Raw genomic sequence first — 18,767 nt, 5'->3', positions numbered from 1 at the left:
ATATCTCCCAAATGTTAGTAGGGGAGATGAACCCACAACTCTCTCACCCTTCCTTCCAACTTTTACCACTAGGCCACCCTTCAAGTAATCTATTCAAAGGTTGGAACTCTTTCATTTGTAAGTTATAATTTTGGTACTTCAATTTATGACCTTAATGTGTGATTATTTTCTTTGTAATGTTTAGTGTAAAAAGTAGAAAGATTCATTCAATTGTGGCTATTACTTCATGTCTTCGATGAAAACCATCATTTGAGTAGGAATTAAGATGATTGGATAGAGGTAATAATATATAACTTTCACATATTAGAAATCATATCAAACTTTAGACACTAATATCCATACATAATGAAGCTGTGTGATTTTTTCAACGGTTCAAAAAATTCATCACCTATAACAAACGAGACAATGAAGAAAATAAGAAAGGAGTAATTAACATTTCTACTAGAACAATGGATTTGGGTTTAGGTTTAACATCAATTACTTTGATTGAAAATGATCTAGAATATATTTTTAAATTATGAAATGCACATTATGTTACAATAGTTCTAGCTTTGAGATATATATTACGTTGGGAAATTTTCAGAGATATATAATGTGTTGGGAAATTTTTTGCTTTTTGAGTTTGGGATAATTGTTAATATAAATGAAATTAAAAAAAAAAGTTGCAACATTTAACATATGTTACTGCTCTAACAAAAGTTAAATAATGTCAACTATGGTATAATTCGACATCATTTAACACCTATTAGAACACTAATAGATGTTAAGTGTTATCCCAAATTTTGTTTAAATTGGTGCCAACATGATGTCGATTGGTATTATAACCGACGTTAAGTGACATTGGCCTTTAGTTTTCTATACATTAAGTATTAGAAGTGGACTTTAAGCCTAACTCATCCCCACAAACCGGCTTGTAAGGTGAGGTTTGCACCCCACTTATATATTATAATTTGGCCTTATCTTTAGTCGATGTGGGACTTCCAATACACCCCCTTCACGCCGAGGTATAGACATCTCGTGCGTGATAGTAGAAATTGGACGGTCCTATAGCGACCCGACAATGGGTGGAAACAGAAATGCCCACTTAGAGCTCGCTAGGATAGGCTCTAACCTGGCTCTGATACCATATTAGATGGTGGGTTTAAGCCTAACTCAACCCCACAAACCGACTTGTAGAGATAAGGCAATTTCATACTTTATAAGTGGGTGCAAACCACATCCTACAAGCCGGTTTTGTGGGGTTGAGTTAGGCTTAAAGTCCACTTCTAACATGGTATCAGAGCCATGGTTAGAGCATACTCTAGCGATATTTGTTGTTTGTTGGGCATATTGTTCCACCCGTTATCGGGCCGCTATCAGACCACCCATTAAAAATGTCTAATCCCACGCTCGAGATGTATATACCTCAGCGTGAGGGGGGGGGGGGGGGAGTTGGAAGTCCCATATCGACTAGCCATAAGACCAATTCATAGTTTATAAGTGGGTGCAAACCTCACCCTAAAAGCCGGTTTTGTGGGGTTGAGTTAGGCTTAAACCCACTTTCTAATATGGTATCAGAGCCATGATTAGAGCCTATCCTAACGAGTTCTAAGTGGACATTTCTGTTTTCACCTATTGTCAGGCCATTATCGGACTACCCCATTAATTTCTACTCTTATGCACGATGTAAGAACTGAGAGATTTAGAAGAGTTTGAAGTAGACAAGTGTAAGCAAAGGATGAGACTGAGCGGTTTAGATTAAAAGAAGATTGATATATAAAGGAAAAGTTTTAAAAGTCTCGACCCATTCTCTGAATACAATTTTATCTATCCAATTTCTTCTACTATCTTCTTTTCTTCTCATTCTCTCTAAAGTTCTTCAATCTCACTTCATCTATTTAACAATCAGACCGGATTTCTTCTACTCTCTTCTTTTCTTCTCCTTCTCTCTAAAGTTCTTCAATCTCACTTCATCTATTTAACAATCAGACCGTGCATAAGTAATCTGGAAGATAAGAGCTTTCTATTTCACCAATCGGTGTAGTGATTAGAGCTGGTAAGTTTCGTTCCTTTAATTCTTGTGAGTTTCTGGAATTTCTAGTACATGCAAGTAAACTTTGTTGTTTGCATGTGTTCATCAGCCTTCCCTTTCTCTTTCTAACTTTCTTTTTGGTACTTTGGTTGGCTCTTCTCACCAATCAGTGAGTTATAGGTGTTCTTAGGATTTTCTGGAAGTGATCAAATTTCTCGAAGGATAGAAGTCGTTCGGTTTGGTTAAGAGGTAAGAGAAGCTAGTTAATTTAATTGTTTGGTTGATGATGTATGAAAATGGTGTTAGATGATTTTGCATATGGGTGAACTTGAATGTTTAGGTATTAGACATTGTTTGTGTAACATGTTAAATGTTGTGATTGTTGAGTTGTAGATTATACATACCTTGGAGTGAATTCTGGGTGGAGAAAAATATTCAGTTTTTGGTAAATTCTAGTGTGTGTTTCATTTTGCAGAAGTTCTGCAGAATTATGCAGAAAGTCGAGCGTTCGTTGTTGACCGCTCGGTCAAGTTCAGGTACTTGGTCTTAGCGGCATTAGTCTCGTAGTAGTATTCGGTCTTAGTGTTGCTCGGTTTTGTTTTGACGTTCGGTTTTAATAGTTCATGTTCGGCCTTGGCAGTATTAGGTTTGATATTAGCGTTCATTATTGGTCGTACTTGGTTCTGTATTAGCGTTCGATTTAGTAGTGCTAGGTTTCGTATAAGTTAGGTTTTGTATTCCCGTTCGGTTTTAGTAGTGTTCGGTTTTGTATTCACGTTCAATCTTAGAAGTACTTGGTGTTGTATTTGTGTTCGGTCTGAGTAGGGCTCGGTATTATATTAACGTTCAGTTTTAGTAGTATTCGGTTTATTCATAATGTTCGGTTTCGTTCTAGTATTCGGTTTAGCTATAGAGTTCGGTCTTGTACTGGTGTTCGGTTGTTCTATCGTTCGACCCTTCAACTGCTTTAGGCTCTTGTTTGAGCATTGCTCGTTGAAGGACCGTTCGGTTATGATCACGTGTTGCGAGTGTTTTTTCGTTCGGTCTCGTTCATAGGTTATGTTGAGTTTTCCCGTTCAGTCGTACTCAGAGGTTGTGTTGTTGTCTGTTCGGTTTTCTTCTACGAAATGTTATTCGGTCTGTAAATGTTGATTTCATTGTTTGGTTCAGATTTATTATTAGAGTTTTATTGATCTAATATGTATGAGAAATTGTATTAATATTCAAATAAGGTATGATGTTCCAACTGGTATGAAAGAGAATTTCAAGGAGGAATGTCTTAGTGATTGGGTAATCAAGGTGGTGGTATAGTATGAATATGGATAGCGAAATCTATGGCGTTCATCCTAACATTCTAATGATTACCAAGTCTCAAGTAGAGATGGGTAAGTCATGTCGTGAGAATAGCATGAGGCCCTAGCCGAGGGGAGGGGGTCCTACGGTGAGTGATAACGGGTTAATCTCGTGTGGCAGCTGATGGGTTTCTAGTTACTGCACCCACTAGTGCACGAACGACCAAAAGCTACATATTCATACTAGTCCGGACGGTCGAGTTGTAGTGGTCGGTCAATATGGATTTATATGATTTTCTATGTGTGCATGATTAACTGCTATGTTTGTTTGTAATGTATGTATAATTTTTTTATAAATTGCATTTGCTTACCCTTCTTTTCTGTTTTCTTATGTTCCTGTTCGGCATTTCTTCTGTGCAATGATCATCCGGTGGATGTGAGCAGAGGATTGTGAGGTTTCGCTAGACCAAGCGCTGGACAGAGAAGACCCAGCAATTTAGACTAGGACCGATCGGTCATATGAAGATTTTGTTTGGACTGATCGGTTGTGTTTATAGTTTTGTTCTTTAGGCTTTTTTTTTGTTTTTAATTTTATGATTATTTTGGATAATTGTACTGTTAATACTTTACTAATTAGTAGATGACTGATCTATTGTATCATTTTATGTGATGACTCTATTATATAGTTATACTATATTTTTGGGATGTTACACACAAGATGTCTATACCTCGGCGTGAAGGCGGTGTGTTGGAAGTCCCACATCGACTAGGGATAAGGCAAAATTATAATATATAAGTAAGGTGCAAACCTCACCTTACAAGCCAGTTTTTTGGGGTTGAGTTAGGCTTAAAAACCTACTAAGAAGCGTCAATTTATGGCATGAGAGGACGGGACATGTGACCATACACGATGAACTTGAAAGAGGAAAAAGAGCGAGTAGGAGATTTAATGAAGGTGTCGTTGCCTGAGAGGAATGTTAACCCTCGACAAGTGTAACTGAATGGTATCAAGTAATAATAAAATGGTAAGACCAAGTATCGTTTCCCAAAGGACTCACGGCCTAAACAGTTATGTGATTTGTTGATTAAATTAGACTTGTGAATGAATTCTTGTAGATTTAAATGCAAATACTGAAAATTAAATATGAATGCATGTATTGATCAATTGGACAAAAGAAGAAAAATGTGATTGAAATATATGGAATGATGTTGTTGTTGGGGTTTTCAATTAATCCTATCCACTCTCATGTATTCAAGAATTCATGTTTCTTCATTAATGTTAATGCCAATTTTTAATTTACCTTAAACCCGATGTCTCGGTGAAGAAAGCCTACTTCTAATCACTAGTTTACAATGTCTTGTCTCCCTACCAATTATTCATACATTACATTCGCACAGAAGCTTAAAGGCAACCAATCCTCTTATCCCTATGTCTAGGCAATATTACTATTGAGAGAATTTCTTCATGTCTAGATTTATCTATATGTGTCCATACAAATAAAATCAATGATCATGCAATTGAATGAGTTAAACAAAGCATGCATAGCGTATAGAAGAAAAACCCTAACAATTAATGAAAGAAAGCATATGGATTAAAGAACCAATTCAATACATGAGAGCTTCAAAGGATTACATTGATTCCCCAACAACAATGAAGGTTTAGTTCACCATAATCATGGTGAAACTAGATGAAAAATAATGAAAGAATGAAAGATAGAACCCTAGAATTTGAAGAGTGGAGCTTGAGCATCATAAATCCTCCTCCAAGGGGTGAAGAAAGTGTGATTTTGCTTCGTTCTGGCCAAAGATACTAAACCTAATTCGGCTGAAACCTTATATAGCCTTCTAAAAATTACAGAAAAGTGGCCCAAGGCCCAATAAAATGGCGCTCAGCGGTAAGTGTGGTTCTTCTATTTGACGCTCAGCTGCAGTTTTATCCCTCAGCGGTGACTGCGGGAGTTCAGAGTGTCACTGTTAAGGTAAAAGTGGCGTTGAGCGGTACTTGCGGCATTTCTTTTATGCACTTTTTCTTCCTTTTCTAAATCCAACTTCTGGCATAAAACCTGCAAAAACAAGGAAAACCAAGCATAAAACCCATCCAACTCTCTTATTTCCAAAACATAAACAAAAGCATGATTACAAGCTAGTTTCTAAGTCATAAAGGTTGTCTTTAAGGTCAAAATTAAGTCTAAAAATAACAGTTTTTCAATTGTTATCAAGGAGACAAGACGTGCAACACACACGATGGAAAAGAGAGTAGATCCACAACTTCAAAAGGCATCGAGAGTGCGTAGGAGATCTAATGAAGGTGTTGTTAACGACATGGTGGTAGCCTAACCGAGACGCTCACAATTGTGTGATCATCGATCAAATTGAAACTTTGGTAGTGGTAGACGACAGTGCCGCCAACAGCGGTAGACGGCACCGCTACTGGCAGTGGCAGTTGTAGTGGCAAAAGCAAAAAAAGTGTTTCCTCAAAAGAAACTTACACTCTAGATACCATGTTGAATATTTTGAAAACTATGAATGAGATTATGCTTTTTTTGTTGAATATACATATAGGGTCCTCTATTTATAATAGAAAAATATGAGATAAGCCCAAAATACAAATAAGAAATAATAACAAACTAACTAAAGATAAAAGATAAATATAAAATCAAAATAATACATCTAACAAAGATGTAAATTTAATGTTCATAATTGTATTAATAATGTGTTTTATTGATTTTTGTGTGAGGAATTCTGTATAGGCAAGTGTGTTTTCAACATAATTATGGGTGTCTCAACAAGAGAGGAAAAGTTTTTATTGTGGTCTTTGTAAATCTATGTGTGAGTAGGAGTTGTATACCTTTTAAGTCTCTATATGAGCAAAAGGGTGGACTTCGTTAATGTCTCTGTGAGTTATAGTTTTATCTTTGTGAGCAAATGAACGGGAGAACTCTACGTGAGTGAGATAATTATGTCTCATATATGCTTAAGTTTGTGTGAGTGAAAGGCTAGAAACTATGCGACAGAGTGTAAAAATTGTGAAAGTAGTATACCAGATTAGCTCTTAGTGAATGAGAAGTTATAACACCTTTGACTAGGTATCAAACCAATACCATTACGTTCAATAAAAAAATATCTCACATCATACTTTTATGATCTTCCAAAATATAAAATTAACAAAGAATTGTATTTTTAACATAAATTTTCGAATGAAGTTGTGTTGGTGTAATATTTAGAAGTTTAAGCACACCCACGGTAAACTCATCAAAGGATAACTGAACATGCAAAAAACAAAAAAGCTATAAACACATAAAAGAACTCTTCCTCGTTCCCTTCTCGACCATGGCATACATTGTCAGTGACACTCACCCTGCTAAGCAACACTATGTCATTCGACACTCCTCTCTCAAACACATAAATGTTGTTCAACTAGCAATTCAAAATTCTAGACCACCTAAATTTGGAAAACTGACTTCTTAGTAAAGAATCTACCTTCTCGTATCCCTCCTTTCTAGGTAGTCGGGACTCAACATGATCTTTAGCAAGATCTTTCCTATTCTCAATAATAACCTTCATTTCCACTCCTACGGTCTGGGATGATGACGCGTCTAATGACATTACGATATGACTACTACTACTATTTGATTTCTCCTTAGAACCCATATTTGACCTATTACAAGACATATATTTGAGTAATAAACTTTTGAAATGACTCACTTTTCTCACAAGATATCAATAGTAGAGCAATTTCTCAAAACTTGGTGCTCAAAAGTAGCAAATGAGACTCCCATTTATAACAAAATTCGTGACCTTTCACCTTCCTACCATTTTCCGTTATCCATTATATCTCTTTAGATTTGAAGGCTAAAGGTTGTGACTCTACCCTTTCCAAGCATTGCAACATTTCTTGTGCAAAACAGTAGTCCCATACTTCTTCACCCCTTTACCACATCGCATTTGGTGCTTCATCATTACAACCTCTTTGTCGTTGTACTTCTCGAGACTGAGGAGTTACTATACCTATATATATATATATATATATATATATCCAAATATACAAATTTTTTTTTGTAAGACAATTATCAAGTATCAATATCTTGATTGCAACAAGCCAAAAACTGAAGACTGACGATTCCTGCTTGATACGTCAAAGCATTTTACAAGCCATTAACATGAAACATATAAAGTCTAGAGGGTTGATGTATTGTATATGACAAAGTACCTCTCAGTCATACCAGTTTAGGATTCTTTCCTAGACAAATACATGTCAGACTACTAATTCGAAGTGTATTCGGTCCATCCTTATTCGGTCAGCACAACATCACACAAGACACTTAATCACCATGACCCATGGTTAACTATGATAATTCAGAGGCCAACAAGTATTTGGGTAGACCTAGGCTCATCCAAGTAAACATTCATAAAAAATTAGTATAAATAGTACATCTTACGGGTTATGTTAATTACATTTCATTAATTACCGTATTTATTGCTTGTTGATGAAGTGTCCTCTGTAGTCACAATCTCTAACGAGCACTTATGAGAAAGAGGAGTACTTTAGATATTGAAGGTTGAAAGTGTTTAAAGAGTCTTTGGAAATCTTTGTATGATACATACTCGGCTCTGTAAAAACAATAAACAATATAATTTGTATACTACTTGTATGATCTTCCAAAATATAAAATTAACAAACAATTATATTTTTAACATAATTACATTTCTAATTTAATTTAAAACTTAATGTATAAAAAAAAGAAAACAATATATATATATATATAACATATTTACATTTTTCACATATTTATATTTTTAACACGACTAATTAAATAGGTATTTCTAGCATAACATACCTAATTTAATTTTTAACATGATTCTATAACTATCTAACGTGTAAAAACAAATTATATATAACCAAAAAATGAAAAAAGAATAATAATAACTTAAAGACTTAATACCACTGTTGGTCCCAATTTTTATCAGCTTTGTTTGAAATGGTCCTAATTGTTTTAAAATGTTCAATGTAGTCCTAAAGATCATAATTTGTGTTCAATTTAGTTCTTTTTGTAAACGATGTTTAAATCGTTAACAGTCAAATGTCTAGCTGTGCAATTAGTGACACATCACCTTTGACATGTCATCATTATCTCCTACCTCCATAAACAATTAGTATAAATAGCACATCTTACGGGATATGTTAATTACATTTAATTAATTATCGTATTTATTGTTTCTTGATGAAGTGTCCTCTGTAGTCCTCTGTCCAGCTGTGCAATAAATGACACATTACCCTTGACACATTATCATCATCTCTTACCTCTAGAAACCCTAATTTCCCCTACATAGAAACCCTAGCCACCACCTAACCCTAACCGCCGCTGCCACGGTCACGGCCAACCACCATCTTCGCACCTTCATCATCTTCTCCGTCTAACAACCACCCAAAAACAACACCCGTGGCCACCTACCAGCATCTTCATTGGCGCCACCCATGCATCCAACAACAACCACCACATAACCCATTATCGCAAATCAAATGAACCCAAAATGAAAAAACAAATTCATGGAAAAACAGAGAAGAACCCTCATTCCAAGTTCATAAACCCTAACATTCCCAATCTAAACCCTCATCCCCCACTTCGTAAACCCAAAACCCAGACCTGCAGGGAAGAACAAAATCCCTAACCACTCGCAAAATAGAGAAGAACCAAGAATTCCCTAAATCAATTTTGAAACGAAAATCATATATTCTAATTTACAAAAACCAGATAAGACAACAAAAACCCCCAAATCGAAACCCTCAAACGCGAGTCCTATTGCCGCGAAATCGCATGAGAATGGTGAGCTTCTCGCATCACGATTACGTCGGAGATCGAACTTTCACGGAGGCGTCGTCGCTGCAAACCTCACCGCGCTGCGAGAAAGGAGTTTTCTCTCGTTTCTACGAAACTCCGACAGACCCACTATGGTTAATTGGACCATCGCAAGCTTCAGTTTTCCTCTGACGGCGCAGGCGTGAGGAAGTCTTTCCTCCTTGCATTCAGAAACCCTAAATTTTTGGGTGGGAAAAAGGATACCACGTGGCAAGGCAGGTCAACAGTTAAATGACATGACATTCACTTATTGCACAACTGGCAATGTGTCGTTAACTATATAAATGCCGTCTGTAAAAATGATTAAATTGAACATAAATTACATTCTTTAAGACAACATTAAACATAAAAAAAAAAGGAAAATTTCAATACTAGAAGAAACACAATAGTAAATAAAAAAAAATTCACTTCCCCATCTACGCAAAATGGGTCAAACGACAATTTGATTTGCCTTACTAAGTGTATAAGACTTAACCAAATGATTTAGTAATTTTAATAGTTTTAGGACTAAAGTTATTTATTTTGCGGAATTTTTAAATTTATACAGTAATATATACTAAAAAATTTAATATAATTTTTAAAAATAACACAAATATGCTACTCTTTTCAACAAAAACAGAAACGGAATAGTAGTAAAGTTGAAGAGTTAAGTAATTATAGAAAAAGAGTGAGTAACGTTTTTGAGGAACTTTGGAAAAGCCTAGACATGAAGAGGAATTTGAGTCAAAACAGAGATATGTAACGCATAATAAATAGATCCCTCGAGTCAATCCAAAAACCCCGTTTCTTTGTTTGCCCAAAATAATGAAAATAAGTTCCAATTACTAACCCACCACCGCTTTCCAATCAAACACCAAACATCAAACGTCACACCCTTTTCTTCACTTTGAAACCCCCGCCCCGTATTTATTCCTGCAACAACCTCTTCCATTACAATAATCTTTTCCCCTTCCCACCCCTTTTCTCTTCAATGGCCTACCACAGTCTATTTCTGTCCATCTTTCCTTTGCTTCTAAAGAACCTCCACAAACTCTAAAAGTGTAAGCAAAACCTAGGTGTACAAGGGAGATATATATGGTTTTCTTCTTCTTTTCTTCTTCCTTCTAGATTTTATATTTACACATATCATGAGATTCCTGCTGTGTATGTAGTTCATTTCGCATGCTTTCTTCTTTCTTTTCTTTTGTTTCATTGCTTTAGATATTTTCTGTAAAAGATGTTACATGTCTGACTTGAAAGTGATACAGATAGATTTGTTTTTATTAATGAAGTATTATTTTTATGATTATTACTACTATTATCATTAGGATAGAATGCTGACAGACACAACTACGCTGGGTAGGTAGAAAGGCTATATAAGAAGAGATATGTTGCATACGTTGGCCTAGTGGATTCAGTTTCGTCCCTCATCAGCATCAACATCAACATCACATCATGTCTTCTTCCAATAAACACTGGCCAAGCATGTTCAAATCCAAGCCTTGCAATTCCCACAACCAATGGCAGCATGGCAACAACTCTTCTGTCCTGTCAACGGGATGCCAAAGAAGCCCTTATACTCCAGGTTCCTGTGATGCTTCAAAGATCACTTTTTTTTCAGACTAGATGATTACGCTCACCGTTTCATGGTGCAAAGAGATGTAAACAAAACTGGAACAGTAATAATATATATTCAAAAGATAACAATGCAATGCTTGACTACCCTATTCAAAACTGAATTCCAAATATAGTTTTTCTGAATTTCGTGTCTTTTGGATATTTAAGTATTTTGTTTTGTGGTTTGCAATTGTAGGAAATGAAGAGAAATCTCCAGAACCAAAGTCAAGATGGAATCCAAAACCCGAGCAAATTCGCATTCTAGAAGCCATCTTCAATTCTGGGATGGTGAATCCCCCAAGGGATGAGATAAAGAAGATCCGGGTGCAGTTGCAGGAGTATGGCCAAGTTGGTGATGCCAATGTGTTCTATTGGTTCCAGAATCGCAAATCCAGGAGCAAGAACAAGCTCCGCCACATCCAAAACTCAAAGAAACACAACACAGAAACACAACCAAACTCACTTTCTCTCTCTCAAATCATACCACCTTCAACCTCATCCTCTTCCTCTGACAAATCCTCCTCAAAAGAATTAGTGCACCAAAATGCGATCTCCTTTGGCTTCTCAAATGTCAATGATGCACTGCCTAATTCTCCCACTGCTTCTGTGAATCAGACTTATTTACAGTCTCACAACTACAATAACACCGCTTTGCTGCCACCAGCGATCGAGTCTTTCTCCTTTCCTTTGCACAATAATGGTCAAGGTGTAATAGTTAACGATACCATCACAACGCATGGGTTTTCTCTCCCTCAGTTCTCCAACAATATCATGCAATCTCAACCACAGTGTCAACCAAAGGTTGGACCCAGCAGTAGTCTTTTCCTCAACGAGATCATGAACCAGGAAAAGGCATTAAAGTCAATGCACCGTCAACAACTTAGCTCCCATCCGACTTCATCTTCAACCACAACCGTTGCTCCCGAAATCTCAACTCTTCCATGTCCAATCACCCAGCTTCAAGGTAATTTACATGTTGGAAATAAGCAAGTAATTGAAAAGGTTACACCGTTATTTTTCTAAATAAATTAAATTAAACACAAAAAAGAATAAATTTTTTTAAAATTTATAAGGAACATTAAGTTATAAAAGTTTCTTATGTGATGTAGAGCATATTTATTAGGTAGGGGCTAGTTCTGTAATTAGGGTATATGTGGTGTTGTGTTGATGTACATGGACGTGTGCATGGGTTGATTGGCTTAGGTAGGTTATTGTAAGTGGTGGTTTTCGACTCGCACATGAGAGATGATTCGATTTGTGTCAGGTGTTGGTGGTGAGGTTACAGCAGATAGAGAAAAATGTATAGTTTTCATTAACGATGTTGCATTTGAGGTAATGATGGGACCCTTCAACGTGCGCCAAGCCTTCGGAGATGAAGCCGTGCTTATCCACTCTTCCGGCCCTGTCCCCACCGATGACTGGGGCATTACCCTCCACCCACTGCAGCATGGTGCTTACTATTATCTGGTCTGGACTTTTGTTAAACACTGCAACTTTTTTTCAAACCTTCATTTTAATCATCGTCTAAATGCTTTTTTCAATTTTTGCAGATATAAGGAAGTGAAGCTGAGAAGGAAAACATGATTTAGATATATACTTTTCTATGTTTCGGTTTGGTTGTTCCCTTTTGTCCCAACATATAGTTATTGTTACAGGGTTTGCAATGTGCTTCATAAATGACTAGTTCAGTGCAGGTCTCAAAGTATAGAAATCGTGTCTTGGTTGACCAGGATATTTGTATTTTCATTTTATGGATAAATTGTTTAACACAGTATATTTTTCTTTCAGCAGTATATATTATTTTTACTCCAAGTAATAACATACGGTAATTTCTATGACAAAATTAAGAAAATAATTACAAATAATAAATATATACATTCTGTACAAAATAAAGCAAAAATAATAGCGGATAAGAAAAAGAAAAATAATAGCGGATAAAAAAGGCAAAAATAATATGATTATATGCTTTATTTGATATAATGAATTATTTTAATGTTATTAGCTACAAATATAATTCATCAAAATGTAAACTGAAAATTATAAGATAAATGTACATTAATAAATTAATAAATAGAAAAGATGGAGAGATGATCTTTCATGGCGGTTAATGTGTGGTCATTATTCTCCCATTTTCTGCTAGTTTGAGGGTTGCACTGTTGTTTCACGTCTCTTCTTCAGTTGCCACGATAGTTCTACCTTGCGGAGGAACAGGGATTTCATTTGTGCAATAGATATACTCGGATGTTTTCTTTTATTAAAATCGACAAATAATTAGTTTCTACTTGTTTTATTTTATCAATCCTACAAAATGGATTAGTAAATAAAGTTTACATTTATTTAAATATTTTAAATTTATTTTATTTTTAATTAGTATGAAATCTTTTAGATTTTATAAAATTATAGAACACTTAACTCACTTCTTAATAAGTTTTTATTTTATTTTTGTGTTAATAGATTAATATTCTTGTTTTTAAGTTGCCAAAATACTGGTTTTATTTTATCAGCATAATTTTAAGAGTAATTATTCTACAAAATCGATTAATAAATAAAGTTTATATTTACTTAAATATTTTAAACTTATTTTATTTTTAATTAGTGTGAAATTTTAAAATTTTATAGGATTGACATAAATTTAAAATTTAATTTTTAATATTTTTTATGTATTAACGAGGTCAATATTTTTAATCTTTCAAACTTTTGTGAGTGTTTGTCAAAAACTATATCCTTTTTATGCTACCATTTTTAACTTGTTTCAAATATCTTTTTTTATCAGAAGCTTAACGATAAAGTGATATATTTGTTAAGTGAGTTACTATCATGTGTTTGAATTATTAACTTGCTTCAATCTAAAATCCAATCAATCCATTTAATTTATATTTATCCTTGTTGTCACATACACAAGACAAAACTCCATCAGTTCATCATAGTAAAAAGAATATTTTAATGTTTAAAAATGTGGGTTAGGGACGAAGGTGTTTTAAAACCCTATTTTCATTTTCTCTTATCTATGAAGAGATTTTTCATATATATAAACTTTTTACTACTTTATTATTTAAGTAGCTGTTTTTTTAAGTTAAAATAGTTATCAAATAATTAAATAAAAACTACTCAGTAAAATTATAAAAATACTTATATTTTTTTTTATAATTACTTTTTATAAAACAATTATAATTAAATAACATTTTTTATTTTTAGTATTTAATAATTAGATTAATACTAATTTTTATCTTTTTTATGATAAAAAAAAATGGACGCACATCTATTTCTACTATTTTTAATAAAATAAACATAACCACATATAAGATGATAAATCACTTAAATCTATATTAGGGAAAAAAAGTTAAACTTTAGACAAAAATAAAATCTTAAAAATATTGAGAGATTTATGAGTTTTCATTATACAGAACTAACAATGGTGATAGAAGTAGTATTTTAAGAAGGATTATAGTGACAAGTAACGTAGTGTAATTAAGAAAAACAAGTGGAAAAAGTGATTTGAAAGTGAAGGTTAATGGGAAGAAGAAAAAGGGTGTGGCCAGAAAGGGAATGATGCTAACGTTTTCACAGAAAATGCTAGCTTTTGTCTTGAACTGAGATGAAGACAAGAAAATAGGAAAGTGGTTGCAGATTAGAAGGCACAGTTGCAAATTGCTTTGCGTGTGCTTCCATACTAACAGTGTTTGCTCTCTCATCTTTGATGCATGCATACCTTGATTTGACTGTGATTTGGATACATCAACAATTCTCTGCCATTTGAAAATCCTCTCACACGTCACACCTCATTCCTGAACATCCATTTTCATCTGCATCAACCATCATCTCCCCATGTTATCTTATCATCAACAAATACAATCATGACCTCCAAGACTTCCAAACTCGTCTTATGTGAATCATATCATCATTTCGCGCCTTCTCTCTCTACATATATATATATATATATATATATATATATATATATATATATATATATATATATATATATAAAAGATGTTTAAATTGTTTTTTTAACAGGTTTAATTGCTTTGTCTTTACTTTTTTGTGGTGAAGTGTGTCAAGTTACTTCAATTTTTTAAAAAGTTTTAATTTGGTTTACACTTTGATAAAATTTGTTTCAAAGAAGTACTTTTCGTTAATTAAATATGTACAAACCGAGTTAATTGTTTCATGACGTGGTAAAGAAGTATGGTAACTTGACAAAACCAATTTTTTAAGGTTTATATGTCTCCTCGGTGATTTGGGGTTGCTTCACGAAATTTGCTTGTGCCCTACATCCCAATTCACAAAACTCATAACAAAACAGAAACGCCCAAAATCAGAGAACAATTAAAACTCTAACTCGCAGAATCAAGAATCCCAAATTTCCAATTTCAGAAAACACACATTTGAAACGCAAATCTAAAAGCAGAAACCCAAAAAATAGGAACCCAATTTGAATCCAGAAAGAAGAGGAAGAAATTGTTCTCCCTAAAGCCGAATTAAAACAACAAAGAAACCCAAAAAAAAACCCTAAATCAAACGTGAAGCCTCTCTCATCATGCGAAAACTGAGCCAGAACCAAAAATAAAAGAGGAAAGAAGAAACTGCATCTTCCTGCTATAAAACGGACCAGAAACGAAAGAAGGAAATGAGTCTCTCTCCCTACAAAAAGTGAACCAGGACAGGGAGAAGGGGGTCCTTGCGAAGTCGAAAAAGGAGAGAAAGAAGATGGATGTCTTGTGCAGCGAAGCCCTCCCAGCTTGCACCTCCATCACGTCATCGCCTTTTCCAACAACCAAGGTCACATAGTCATTATTATGAATAAAAAATTATAATTATCTTTTAAATTATATTCTAAATTGGTAACTAATATTAGATATTAAAGTTTTGGGTACAAAAGAAATTGGTCACTAATATTAATTATTGATCAATTTAGATATTAATTCTTTTAGTAGTCAAAATTTTTTATTTACAAGCTAATCATAATTTTTTTTATAATGACTATTTTAGTGACCTTTAATTTATAAAATAGTATTTAAGTTAGTTGTTATAGTGACTAATTATTTTGGTCTCTAAAATTGGTTTATATTTAAAGATTTTCTTGTAGTGGAGGGGAAGATAAAATTATTGATATGCACTTAACCATCCATGATGTGTGGTCGGTATGTAAATATGATACAGAGTGATAACAACCATCTAAAATCTGGATCAGAAGACGATTAACGTTAATTGTGTAAAGGATTGACATAATGCAGCGAACCAATATTTCTTGACATCATCCCTATCATCCAAAATTTGACCCAACATGTGAAGATGGATGGAGCACCCTATTACCAATGAGGAGCATTGGTACTTTGAAGATAAAAGATTTTGATGATGCTACAAGTGATAAAACTCGAAGAATCAAGTTATAATTGTTTTAAAAACACTTTCATAGTTTGCAAATGTATTAGGAAAGATTTCAACTTGTAAACACTTAGAAATCTCGTATCTTTAACTTAGTTACGTATATAATCGATTATATGGTAGAATAATCGATTATCACGAGCCTTCTTGAAAAACCATTTTGCTTTGGAATAATCGATTATTACTCCAAATAATCGATTATCATTGGTCCTGATGAGAACTGCACAAGTCCCTAGAATAATCGATTGTTCCTCAGAATAATTGATTATCACTTTCTGAAAAACCCTGGAATGGACTTAAATAATCGATTATCACTAACAATAATCGATTATCATTGACAGTTGTAATCTATCTTTTCACTTCAGACCATTTGTCTATATATAGTTGTTTTTAAAACCCTTAGAGGGTTAACATTGAGCTTTTTAAGAATACAGTGTAACTGAGGAAGTTCAAAAAAAGTTGGTTCATTGCATTGCCTGGTCTCGTGAATAGGAGAAGCTCGCGCTTTGTGGGTCAAAGGTCGGAGCGGTTCTCTTCGAGTTGGCAACGCTGTTGTTCTTCCAGTTCGTTGGTCGAAGGAAGATTCTCATTGCATTGTTTCAGTTTGTTGGTCGATGGAAAGTGTGGTTGCTTGCTTCCGGTTCGTTGGTCGAAGGAAGCACCCTTCCGGTTCGTTCGTCGAAGGAAGGTTTTATCTTTCTGTTTTATTCACCCTATTATAAATCTGTGAAACTGAATTTTAGTGAAAACGTTAATAACTTTTTATAGTGATTAATAGATGGACGTAGAATCTTTTGATTCGAACCAGGATAAAAATTCCGTGTTGAATTTTTCTATTCCCTACACTCTTTACATTTTCCGCACATCAACTATTCGATAAATTTTCTCTAAGAAAACTAATTTTATAAAAACGGGCCATATTAACTTAAGTTGTGACCGAACACGCTTTCCACTTATTTTAATCCGTTGCGCGACTCTAAGATACCGGTTGTCCTGATACCGACAATTGGTATCAGAGCTTGCTTTGATATTCTTTCAAACTTTTGCGAAAATGGCTGGTCATCAAACTCAAATGTATGTCGAAGGTGCTTCCATCAACAGACCACCACTTTTTACTGGTGATAACTATGCATTCTGGAAAATCATAATGGAAATATTTATGGGGTCTGTTGACAGAGGCATCCGGGAAGCTGTACAAAATGGTCCTTATATTCCAAAAAGTACTGTTGATGATGTAGAAGTAGAAAAACCATATTTTAATTGGACTGCTAAGGAAAATAGAAGAGCCCAATTTTATATTAAGGCTCATAATATTATTTCATCTGTTGTTGTAATTGATGAATTCTATAGAATTTCAGTTTGTAAGACAACACAGGAAATGTGGGTGGTCCTCAGAGTCACACATGAAGGTACAGATGACGTGAAACGCGTAAGAAAGAACACACTCATCCAGGAGTATGAGATGTTCAGAATGCAGCCTGGAGAAACCATTTCAGATAATCAAAAGCGCTTCACTCACATTGTGAACCACTTGACAGGATTGGGTAAGACTTTTGACACTGATGAATTGAATGTAAAAATATTGAAATCATTGGACAGGTCTTGGCAATCAAAGGTGACTGCCATCTCGGAGTCTTAAAACCTCACTCAGATGGCAATGGCGATTCTCTTAGGAAAGCTTCGTAAGCACGAGCTTGAGTTTAAAAGACTAACTGCAGAAGAGGATCAAGGCAAAAGAAAGACGCTTGCCTTCAAATCTGAAATTTCTAAGGGAAAAAGTTCAAGAAAAATATAAGATGATGATTCCGATGATGAAGAGAACATGAGCCTCATGATAAAGAAGTTTGCAAAATTCATAAGAGCAAAAGGAAAAGATAAGTACCGTGAAGAAAGAAAAGAAAATCAAGGTTCTCCATCAAGCATCAAGTGCTATGGATGTAGAGAAAGAGGACACGTGAAGACTGATTGTCCTAAGAACAAGAAAAGTGAAGAAAAGAAAGAAAGAAGATTTCCCAAGAAGAAGAAAGCCTACATAGCATGGGAAGAAAATGCTTCTATCAAACCATACCCGTTCGACCCCCTATCGAACTGTTCGGCTTCATCATTTTTGGCTGAGTGAGGCCTCCAACCGAGAAAGCGGACATCTCCATATGCTTTAAGTCTACTTCGGTCTCAGCTTCCTCAGTCTCCATCTCTTCATCCTCCGCCAAAAATAATCGTCCCTCGACTTTTTTCTGGCCACTGATGGCCTGGACCAAACGGTCGTCCTGGATTATGGCGATCGACCTCTGACTGCTCGATAACTTTCAATCGGCATGGTTTATAGCAATAGGTCTCGGACCGCTCGGCTAATCCCGATCGGTCTGGTCTACAGTACTTGGCCTCGTACCATTCGGTAACCGCTCCTCGAGTTCGTCCCCCAAATGACTCGTCTTCTGACCCGCTACCCGCCAAAATCTTGAGGTCATGTACAGACTCGTCCACCATCCCCTTCTGTTTGGATGTCGCCAAAGGCTCAATGATGGTTCCAAACCTTATCACCAGGCCTTCCTTCAAACCATCCCAAGAACGATTCTTGGCTTTCTCCTTCCAGGCTTTGACCTAGTAACCCGCGCTGCCCTCCATGCT

At 35.0% G+C, this 18,767-nt stretch overlaps 1 protein-coding gene across 7 annotated transcripts; it reads left to right on the top strand.

Annotated features, from left to right (window-relative positions):
• Positions 1–9,989: 9,989 nt before the first annotated feature.
• LOC108339221 (WUSCHEL-related homeobox 9) lies at positions 9,990–12,563 on the top strand. Of its 7 annotated transcripts, none has more exons than XM_017576386.2 (5): positions 9,990–10,201; positions 10,508–10,725; positions 10,954–11,721; positions 12,022–12,224; positions 12,308–12,563. In XM_017576386.2, exons 2-5 carry the CDS (start codon positions 10,596–10,598, stop codon positions 12,311–12,313), a joined length of 1,107 nt encoding a protein of 368 aa, XP_017431875.1. In that variant the 5' UTR covers positions 9,990–10,201; positions 10,508–10,595; the 3' UTR covers positions 12,314–12,563. The 7 variants fall into 7 exon arrangements, with proteins under 7 accessions (XP_017431875.1, XP_017431871.1, XP_017431863.1 ...); XM_017576382.2 differs by having other exon boundaries at positions 10,504–10,725; XM_017576374.2 differs by having other exon boundaries at positions 10,474–10,725.
• Positions 12,564–18,767: the final 6,204 nt, after the last annotated feature.

The sequence above is a fragment of the Vigna angularis genome, chromosome 1 (genome assembly GCF_016808095.1).
Source record: "Vigna angularis cultivar LongXiaoDou No.4 chromosome 1, ASM1680809v1, whole genome shotgun sequence".
NCBI classification, from domain to species: domain Eukaryota; kingdom Viridiplantae; phylum Streptophyta; class Magnoliopsida; order Fabales; family Fabaceae; genus Vigna; species Vigna angularis.
Note: the sequence above shows the minus strand (reverse complement) of the source record. Positions and strands in the feature narration are given on the sequence as shown.